Raw genomic sequence first — 10132 nt, 5'->3', positions numbered from 1 at the left:
ACATCTGGATGGAAAAAGATGGTTGTCTCGGAAATCCAACCAGCGGGGACGATAATGTGGAGTGAGTAACGTGATATTTATATTGAAGAGCGAAAGCATCGGGTTGTTACCATGGATTCACATGACATAAAACCAACCTCCAATTGACTGAAACCACATTCTATTTACAGTGTGTCCTAGAGTGACAGTACATTTGTATTTGTATTGTAGGTTTTTGTTTGCCCAGTCTGTTGGAAGTTAAGAGGCAACTTCAGGGAATGACTTTTGTTTCATGTCAGTACAATCGGAAGCGCAATGAACTCAGACTTGCATTATATACAGTCAGTCGCTTAAAAAAAAGAAAGAAAATCTATCACATTTTGTGCTGGTGTATGTGGACTACAAAGATGTACTGTTCCCATTAAGTCTTCTGATTCTTTGGTGGCCTTTTTGGCATCCATTTAGAATGCTGCTTAAAGGATGACTTTTTAAGTGCAATTACTGTGCTAAATTGGAGGCTCCAGAATTCAATTCCCAGCTCTTGATCTTCGCTCTCCAGCTGCAGGGGGACGGCAATATTGGATTGGTGTGGACCTCCTGCCGGCAGGGTCTTAGCAGACAGATGGTCCTCTTCGGAGCCCTTTGGCTTTTGGTCAGGGCTGTACGGAGGACTGTGGAGGCCATAACTCACCCGTCATGACAGGACACACTCGTTCTAAGAGAGTATCACGGCATAGCGCATAATAGCATTCATTCAAAAGCAAGACGCTGTTTTTAAAAGACACAAAGCAGGTGAGAAACAGGATCAATTAAAAGTGGTGCCATGTTCCTTCTTCATCTCAGAAATGTTCAGATTCTTGGCATTTTGCGAGTCGACGGTGCCATGTGTTGTTTTTCGCCTCATATAATCCCTGCAAGATTATTTTTAAGTTACCATGGCAACCACCTCATACAACCAAGTCGTAGGCTGTTCATCACAGCAGCAATTGACCCGTCTTTATTATTTGAAAGAAACACAGCGGCGATGCAGCACTGAACATCAGCTGCAGTGTTTTTTTCACTCCAATACAGACACAATTTACGCCCATTTATCCAGGTTCGGAACTGGGAGCCGGGATCCAAGGCTTGTCATGTGCCTTCCTCAGCAGTGGAGTTCACAGCCACTGCTGCTTTGTTTCTACTAGTTTGTCGCCAGGGGCAGTAAATAACATTTTGTATCACATTTCGGCTCTGTGAGTTTAATATGATCAGACAAGGGCAGCTTGAATTGGAAGCAAATTTAGCGTAGAAAAACAGAGTCTTACTGTATTACCATAAAGAATGTACTAATATCAGATGAGTGTGACTCACTGTTACATAACAATATGGATTTCATAACTTTTCTTATACGTCCCATGTATTTTTAAATTCACATTTCAACTCAAAAGTCAAAAGCAGTCAAAAGTAAATGTTATGCCTTAAATAAAAGACTAGACATGAGCTTTAACAACACTAAATATATACTTTTTCTTTTTACTTACAAAAACCACAACATAAACATATAATAATAAAGAAATTAGGTGAATATACGTTTTTATTTTCACAGCAATGAGTGTAATAACAGAAAAGGTACATTATTTTTCACAAAATGTTTGTTACTTGACCAAAATGTCTTCATTTTCGAGACTCTTGTAGTTGAAGTTACTCCCTTTGTGCAAAACAAGACAAGCATTGAGTCTGTGCTTCATCAGACCGTCGGGTGACTCGTCCTTTGACCCCGGTCCACCCCAACTTGGCCCGGTACATGGAAGCGTGTGAAGCAGTAGGTGAGAGGCAGCAGACAGCGTGTGCTGGTATTTCTGCATCCTCCACCCCTCCCCTCTCCCCACCCTCCCCCGCTCCCTCCCTCAACTCAGCTGCAGCTTAGCGGACCGAACCATTACAGGAGTTGAGGTCCAGGCACCTGCCACATGCGACTCGACACGCGCGAATCGGCGAGTTTGGGCGCAGAAACACGCGCCCACTTCCCCGTCCTGCGGAGGGATATCGGACGGCGTCAACAGAGCGGCGCTGCTTGCGGCCGCGCGTCAGTGGGAGTTGCAGCCGGATCGCAGCTGCGCCCCTATTGTGCGTCCGCCAGCATCATCCGCCGCGGCTGCCTGCAATGGCGCTGGAGCGGCTCCGCTGTTGACTGACCGCTCCGTCCCCGGACTCTTCCCAAGTCTGAGACACGAGCCTGAGCAATGTCTCCGTCGACCGCTTTCCCCACGACAGGACCGAGATGCTCTCAAACCTGGAGTAGAAAACAGTGCTATTTCGACTCAAAACAAGCCATGAATGTGAGTCTTTTGTTTTTATATCGCTGGAGCAACATCGCGTGCTAACTTACGTTGAACGTCGCTCGGTGGTTTTTATCTCAGTCGGATGGGTCGCATGCGTCGATGCTTGTGAGTAAATAAGAGAGCGAGAAAGAAGGTAAACCTGAGCTGTCATCATGTGGGTGATGTGCGCCTCATCAGCTCGCTTTTATTCCCATAACTTTTACTTTCCTTCTCGCTCTCCCAGAAGCAGGTTTTACTCATTCATGGCCTCATATGAATTTTGCACTAGATTCCATATAGGTGAGAGTCCAGCGTGGTGAATAATGAATATGGTAACGGGACATTTAGATTTCAGCCAATGCTCTTGATGCACCAACATCGTCCAGTATCCTACATAATGTTGCATCCATCCATCTCCTCATCATTCTTCTACTTCATTGTGCAATCTAAGGCGATGAAAAATTAAAGCATGAGAAGAACATTATGTTTCAAAGTTATGTGAAATTGTTGAGTGCAATTGCCCTGGAGAGATCATGTCTATATTTATCGACTGAAAAATAGTATTCCTGTGAAATATTCAGAAAGAAATCTGAATACAATTTTTTTTTTGTAGTTGGCGAACTGTCTTATAAAGAGTATTAATATGCAGAATAACAAACTTAATGATGGAAGCTGGATAAAGTAGATATTATACAAAAAAAGGATTAGTTAATGATTAAAAAAACAGCCTGAATTCAACCTAGACATGTGCTTTGACAGAGAATTGTAGAAGTGCCGTGCATGTGGCCCCAGGGCCACACTATGCTCAGCCTGCCCTAAATTATTAGCACCCAAAAAGCAGGTCAGGTCAGGCATTTATTGTTTTGTTGTTTTAGAGGTATTCAATACCATTAATGCTGTGTTAAGTAACATTCTTGCTGCTCCAATTTTTACACATGCATCAGTTAGGAGATGACAGTTCAGCTGATATGTCATGGAGACTGCCATAATGTCAGGTTGACAGTTGAAATCGTGTACAAAGGTCAAAGTTGATGGAAGACTGTCCGGAGGAAACAGGAGAATCCGGTGATGCCTACAATAGGCTTTGTTACAAGTGGTAATCAGAGCGGGTTTGCTGAATCAACAGCTCTGTCTGAGTGTTCTAAGAGTCCAATCGGGCTGCACTACAGAGGAGTGTTCATGTCGAGTGCTGCTGTTTTTGTCACGATCGCTTTCATCACATTATTTCATTGTTTTTTATGATGTCGGTTGACAGCGAAGCTTCAAATCTTTGATGATATCCCTTTCAACAAGCCCTGTGAAATGCTACTTTTCTTTTGTTTTATGGCCAAAAAGCCGACTTACAACATTTTTTCCTTCTTTCTGAGGATATATAAGTCAAAAGGGCTGCCTGAGCAGGGTGCTAGGCTTCGCCTTTGATAGTCGGGACGCCCGAAGGAAAACAGCGGGTCAGGTTGCTTCTTTTGGAGGTTGTTTCAGGCTGGATCAAGGGAGGAACATATTGGTGTCAGTCCATTCAGACTTGCGCGTCCTGACTGATGATGACTTGCCACAGAAAAGAAAGCCTTCATGTCTCCAATCAAAGTGTTTCCTCCGATTCTTGGTAAAAGACTGTTAATGTAGAAAAGCAGATTATTTCCGTACATTGGGATAAAACACGTGTTCTTCAACCTTTCGCGTGTTTATCGAGCAGGGCTCTAACACCCGGGGTTAAAAAGGATATCCATACTCTTGGTAGTCGTCCATGAAATTCCTTCAGCTGGTGATCAGTCGAGCAAATCGTGGACTTGAAGCCTTCCATTATGTAGTGTTCTAAACTAAGCCTTTCTGAATGTAACAGCTGAAGTAAAATGGGTTCGAGGTGGATCCATCATACCTGCTCTCAGCATAAATGCCAAAGTCTAGAACATGCATTCTTTAAATAATGCATCGCCAAGTTGCCCTTTGTGTTCCTCTTTGTTGCTCCACTTGGTGAACTAATGTGTTTTTCCGTTACAGGTTTGATCACTTCACAGCTGAGAGGACTGCACAGTCACGTCAAGTGGATCAGTTCCAGAGGACTTACACTACACTTCTAATGAGGCCATGGCGATGCTGACATTCTCTTTGAAAAATCCAAAGACATCATCATGCTGAAGACGGAGGCCTCGGGGGAGAGGACCTGTCTCCGGAGTGCCTCCCCTCACCGCAATGCCTACCGGGCGGAGTTTCAGGCGCTCAAGAAGGCCTTTGACCAGCCCCGGATTGACGGAGATTCCAAACCCAAAGACCTAGATCGGGCGAAGCAACCGAGGGGCCGACAGTATGGGGCTCACGTTAGTCGCATCAAGGACATGTTCATGCAGATGGGCTCTGAAAATACAGCAGCTAAGGCAAAGGATCGCGAAGAGTGCTCTCCTCAAAAGTTGGTCAAACCCACCAACTTTATCAACAAGTCGGATGGTACTGTGATAAGACTGCAACATTCGTCGTCGGCTGACAGGATTGGTAGCGCTGGAGCAAAGTTTTCCGAAACACGGAAGCTGTTCGAACAGCAGTCTCGTGATCAATCCCAATCACCGGTCTTTCCCTATGGGCGCGACAAAAGGGGCTCCCACGAGCACCTCGATGATTGGAGAGGTGCCAGATCCAATCGAGGCAGTACCGATTCATTAGACTCTCTTTGCTCAAGAACAGAAGCCTCCTCTCCGACAGTCAGTCAACTCAGCGCTGTTTTCGAAAATGCAGACCAACAGAACCAAAGTGTTCCCTACAGAGGTGTCAGCAGACGGGCCTTGTACTCGCCAGATGGATACCACCGCCAAGGAGGGGATCTCAGTGAGGATGACTCAAGACAATCTCCAATTCGTGGTAATTACCGAAATAAGATGGGAGGGAAATTCCCTTCATCTTTGTCATCTGAGGACCTCTTGGGTTCAGGTCCTGTGACTGCAGATCTGAAATGTGAAACGAACAAAGATAATGCCCCGGACAAAAGTACTGCAGCAGAGAAGACCCAACCAAGTGCCCAAACTAACGGAGGCCAGGTCAACGGCTCTTGCCACGAAGAGGAGAAACCCTCTGAAAAAAGGAAATACATCGAAGATTTTGAAGACTCTGAAACTGGTAAACCTTCAGGTAAAGCTGCAACAGCCAATAAAACTCCTGAGCCAACTCCTAGAGCTAAAGACACCCAAGAAGAAGATGCCACAACGGACCATCCAACCTGTGAGTCTCCCAAGGACCAGGTGGACGAACCAAGTGAGGAGTACACTGGGAACGAGAGAGTGATATTTAACGCGGATGGGGATGCTTGCTACCAAGGCTGGGGCGAGAGTTGCACTGACCCTGAGGACGACCTATATGACGATGATGAGGAAGACATTGTCTATGACCCGGGCTCTGATCTAACACAGATACCAGGTCTACCAGAAGAAAAGAAAGAGGACATCCCTGCAAAGCGGAAGATTTGTTTCAGCACTGCTCCCATCACAGTGAGTTTGACGTTATATTTCTTATTGCCGTACCACTGGAGCTCATACAATCCTGCTGGTTCTGCACCCACAACCTTTTTAGGTTGTGTTCTATTTTTTTTGCATCATGAGTGTATCTTCGTAGCATAATAACTTCACCTTTCCAGGTCCATGGTAGCCTCCTCCAACACTGGAGGAGGCTACCATGCTTGTGTAAATATAGCAACCAAATACAGTCTTTATTTGGAAGACAGGCAAGTTATTTCACATGGAACAGTTGGCTTGGCACAGGTACAGATTTAGGGTTAAAGAAAATCCAAGCAGAACGGAGGATGGGAAAGGGAAAAGAGAGGGAAGTAAATATTTATTTCTAGACTGCCAACAAATAATGTCTGGCGGGAACGTGATGAGAAGTGATTTCTCACAATTGATGCCAGATTTCAAATAAAAAAAGAATAGTTATGGCTTATTCAAGGCCATTAACTGCTTAGTTTTTTACCAAATGGCTGATTTAAGATGCTGGCATCACTATTTGACCCCTTATATAAAAAAGTTAGTTTCTTTTTGAAATGACTTGTATTACTTGTAATACAATATAGCAGATCTCCCCTCACTACTGGGTTCTTTGTTCTGTTTGAAGCATAAATATAAGGTAAGTTGTTTTGGCCACATCTTAATACAACATTTAAATAGTATTTCTCCCTTGAAACGGAGGTAAACAGCAAGCCCTTTGTGTTTTATGTCACTCGTAATAAGGCTTTTCTTCTTGGACATTCTTTGGTGTATTTGACGGCTGTGTTTACCCCTGACATGTGTTTTGTTGCATCATTCGTCCCTGTACAGTCCTGATGCTGTGGTCGGACAAAAACATGTTAGTGTAGTTTGCAAATTGCGGAGTTGGATTTAAAAGATTACAGGGAAAAAAAAGCAAAAAGAAATTCCAGTCTTAATCCACAAGCATTCAGAATGAAACCGATTATACTCTTTAAGTTGCAAACAAGAAGGCTGTTCACTTCTGCTTGTTTTGTCTTGGTGTTCATTTGTGTTTTTCACGGCTCTCACAGTCTTGAATGTGAGAACGGAAGGTGCTGTATTTTGGGATGATTTCTATTAACATGATGTCGTGAACCAGAACAATTAGCCCAGTTAGTTCGGGAGCGAAAACGTGACTTTCACCTGCTAATTATCCTGCACTGCCAGCTATTCACTTCTCACAGTCAGGACTCGTCCCATGTGGCTGAAAACCTATACAAAGGCTGGGCACAATGCAGTGGGAAGCAGATCAACAAAATAACCCAAGGGCCTTGTCGTTTGGGTAGAAATCTGAGCACTTGGAACCTCTTCAGGTTGAGGAGTATTCAAATATGCTGCATTGTTATCACTCCTTTCATTCTCATCAAAAAGCATTTCTCATTCATCATATAGAATATTCACGAAAGGAACCTCCCCCTAACACAAAGACCCTCATGCCCACTGACATATACACCCCTCCCACTTGTCACACGGCCCCTCCCCTCGGCACACGAGGAACAACTGGGGCTCCTCCTTTTGTTCGTATGTATATACACGGCTGTGTCTCAGACACGAGTCTGTCTAACAGAGAGGTCTTGGATTTAAATCACATTTACGTCTTCTAATCCTGCGGTAAAAGCAGCATTTTTGTCTTGTACTTTGTCTCAACAGCGCTCTTGAAGGGACTCAATGGAGTTATGAACAGAAGCTGCAGCCTCTGGTCAATGACTTAAATGCTCTACTACTTAGGAATGAAAAAGATCAAATCTCAAAAGTTGTGTTTATCTGTGTTCTTGTCGGAATTGTTTCCGGAGTTTAAGGGGTTGGTCATTACGCTAGGAGAAGTTTAGGGAGAATTCTGTACATGTTGTAAATATAATTTGACGTGTTTCTTGTACGACATTCGACAAGTCACCTCGCCACTTCACTTGTTGATCAGTGCAGTATTCCAGAATTCACAATTAACATTATTTTTAAAAGGTACAGACGTACATATTGATTCGTTTTTACAACTTCATCACAAATGATCAAGACGTTCTGTTTTTGTTTTGTGCATTCAATCAAGAACTTAAAAGCATTTTGATACGAAACTCAACAATACTCTTTTCATGGCTTCTCTTTCTTCTGTTTAAAAGTCTCTCTCTTTTAAACAGTGCACATTCAAGTGACCTTTTACACGTACTGCATCATTTCTATTAGTAAACAATGACAAAAACATGTTAAAAATAAATATATTTCGTGGTTGTCCATCTTGTTTATATGGGTTTCAGAGCTTCCACTAGTCTATTAGTCAAGGACTGGCAGGGGGCAATAATATCAGGAGAACAAAGTCAGGGGTTAATATAGTACACAGGTCAGCTTTCTTAGCCAGATCTTGAATATATGTTGTTGCTACCAATGAAAATCTCTCATTGTCTTCATCTGATATCAATTGAATCCATTAACAAAAAGGTATTTGATCACAGTCCATAAATCTTACAACAGGTGTTGCATTTTGTTTTTGTCTTTTTGGTGCCTTTGAGGGTTGGCGGTGTTCCTCAATGGAAGGTGTCGCCTCACTTCAAACCTGATAAAGGGAAATTAAATGACAAAAATTCTCTCCTTTGTTATTGCACATGAAAAGATTTGAGAAGTGGAGCACCACTTGAGCGGCCACTAGAGCGTCTGTGTTCTCCTCCTCCCCACTCAGCTCTGTCTGTGGCAGCACCAAGAGGCTGACGTTTGATGCCTCCTATTTAAATGCTCCGCCGTCTGTGCGGCACTGAAAGACACAGATGTCGCCTCATGCCGAAATCAATAAGAAACGAACACCCATTTTCCCTGAAGCAATTTGTTTTTATTTGTTTATCGATGATAAGTGGTTTTATTTCAAACGTAGAGTGATTTGATTTGTATAGAACCACTGAGCCAGTGTTCTTGTGAGACTGTGGAACAGATAATCTTCCTGAAGATGGTTAATAGCACGATCAAATGATGATGATCAAAAAATACTGTTAACAGAGATATGGCATACGTTTTTGCTGTTGCAGTGGCAAAATGACACAATATTATAGATATGCTTAGCAATCTTTGCATTCAATTTGTCAGATTTGTTTATGCTACAGGAGTAAATCTCATTTGCAAAAGAAATTTCCAATGCATCTTGGACGAAGCCACTGATGCCAAAAATAAGGAAGTAGACTTACACACACTTTGTCTTCATTATTTAGGTGGTAGCCAAAGACTTGACATGACACTTCCAGTTTTAGTGTCTACTAAACTAGCCTCCGATGTGGTCACCATTTGCGCTTCGTGAGAGTCAAATAAACGCAGCCGATTTCTTGTTTACATCTATCAGGAGTCAAGACGAGCACCGCTATCTGGAGCATCTCTTAATTCAGTCTGGTGCTAAGCTGAAATGAGATGGCCTCCAGCCAGCGACTTTGCTTTCATTTTGACCGTGTTTTCTGGCAGAAAGGATTACTCTACTTTACGACGATCTGTCTCTTTGGCTCATGATATATGTGGAATGGTGTCGTGGATGTAGCGTGAACTAACAGCTGCATTGCGTTGGCTTAACCTAAATGTTTTTGGTAACTACAGTTGCATGACTGATCTGAACACGAGAAATGCAGTCAGTTACATGGCACAATTAAAATCCAGAAAATATGTTCACGTCTAGTCAATGGCGCGTATATCCCTGTGTTAATGACTGTGTAACGACAACAGCTGTGTCAGAGTGACTTTTTGGGAAAACAGCAAAAACAGCAGCTGAGTCTGAATGACAGTTGGCATTAACAGCATTTCGGCTAAGCTTCTTTTCGTACGGCCAAATTGAAAAATCTTCACTAACAGTCTTCTCACACGTCATGGAATAGGCCAGGACTTTTTGGGTTCCGCCAGGGATTTTAAAGTATAAAGTCAATGGTCTGAGACCAGTCTTGGCAGAGGGTGTGCACAATGTAAAATGTGTTCAAGGAACCTCTTTTACGGTCACTCTGCAATGTGAGTTGTTTTCTCTTGTGTGGGGATTTTTGCTGTGTATAGCATTGTATCGTCTCCAACTTCTAACCTATGTACTGTATAAATCAGTTTTATTCTATTCTATTTTATTTACAAAAGGTGCAGCGATCGGTTAACATAGATTTCCTTACTTTTTTAGGTAATTGCTGATTCTTTCAAGTGAAACAGATCTTGTATACCTTTGTGAAGGTCTGAAAATCTCACACTATTCTCTTCCTGCTCTGAAAATGACACACTCTAGAACTACTTTTCTCCTGTAAACTGTTAGATTCATATTTTAACATTTCAATTTTTGGGGCTTTTTTTGGTCTGTCGCGAAACCAAAAATTCAGGGCACTTTACGATTACAATTGTGTTATTAGTCTTGTAAATATTTGCCGTTGTGCA

The 10132-nt window shown here is 42.8% G+C and overlaps 1 protein-coding gene across 6 annotated transcripts in view; it reads left to right on the top strand.

Moving 5' to 3' along the window:
* Positions 1 to 10132, top strand: part of ppp1r9a (protein phosphatase 1, regulatory subunit 9A) — a 47345-nt gene that overhangs the window by 2439 nt on the left and 34774 nt on the right. For 5 of the 6 annotated variants that reach the window (XM_053863750.1, XM_053863753.1, XM_053863752.1 and 2 more), the window contains exons 1-2: positions 1898 to 2297; positions 4278 to 5752. In XM_053863750.1, coding sequence (XP_053719725.1) covers positions 4409 to 5752 — 1344 coding nt within the window. In that variant the 5' untranslated portion in view covers positions 1898 to 2297; positions 4278 to 4408. Of the gene's footprint in view, positions 1 to 1897; positions 2298 to 4277; positions 5753 to 10132 lie in introns of those variants that run through there. The other variant, XM_053863749.1, reaches the window with a different exon arrangement.

The sequence above is a fragment of the Synchiropus splendidus genome, chromosome 4, assembly GCF_027744825.2.
Source record: "Synchiropus splendidus isolate RoL2022-P1 chromosome 4, RoL_Sspl_1.0, whole genome shotgun sequence".
NCBI classification, from domain to species: domain Eukaryota; kingdom Metazoa; phylum Chordata; class Actinopteri; order Syngnathiformes; family Callionymidae; genus Synchiropus; species Synchiropus splendidus.
Note: the sequence above shows the minus strand (reverse complement) of the source record. Positions and strands in the feature narration are given on the sequence as shown.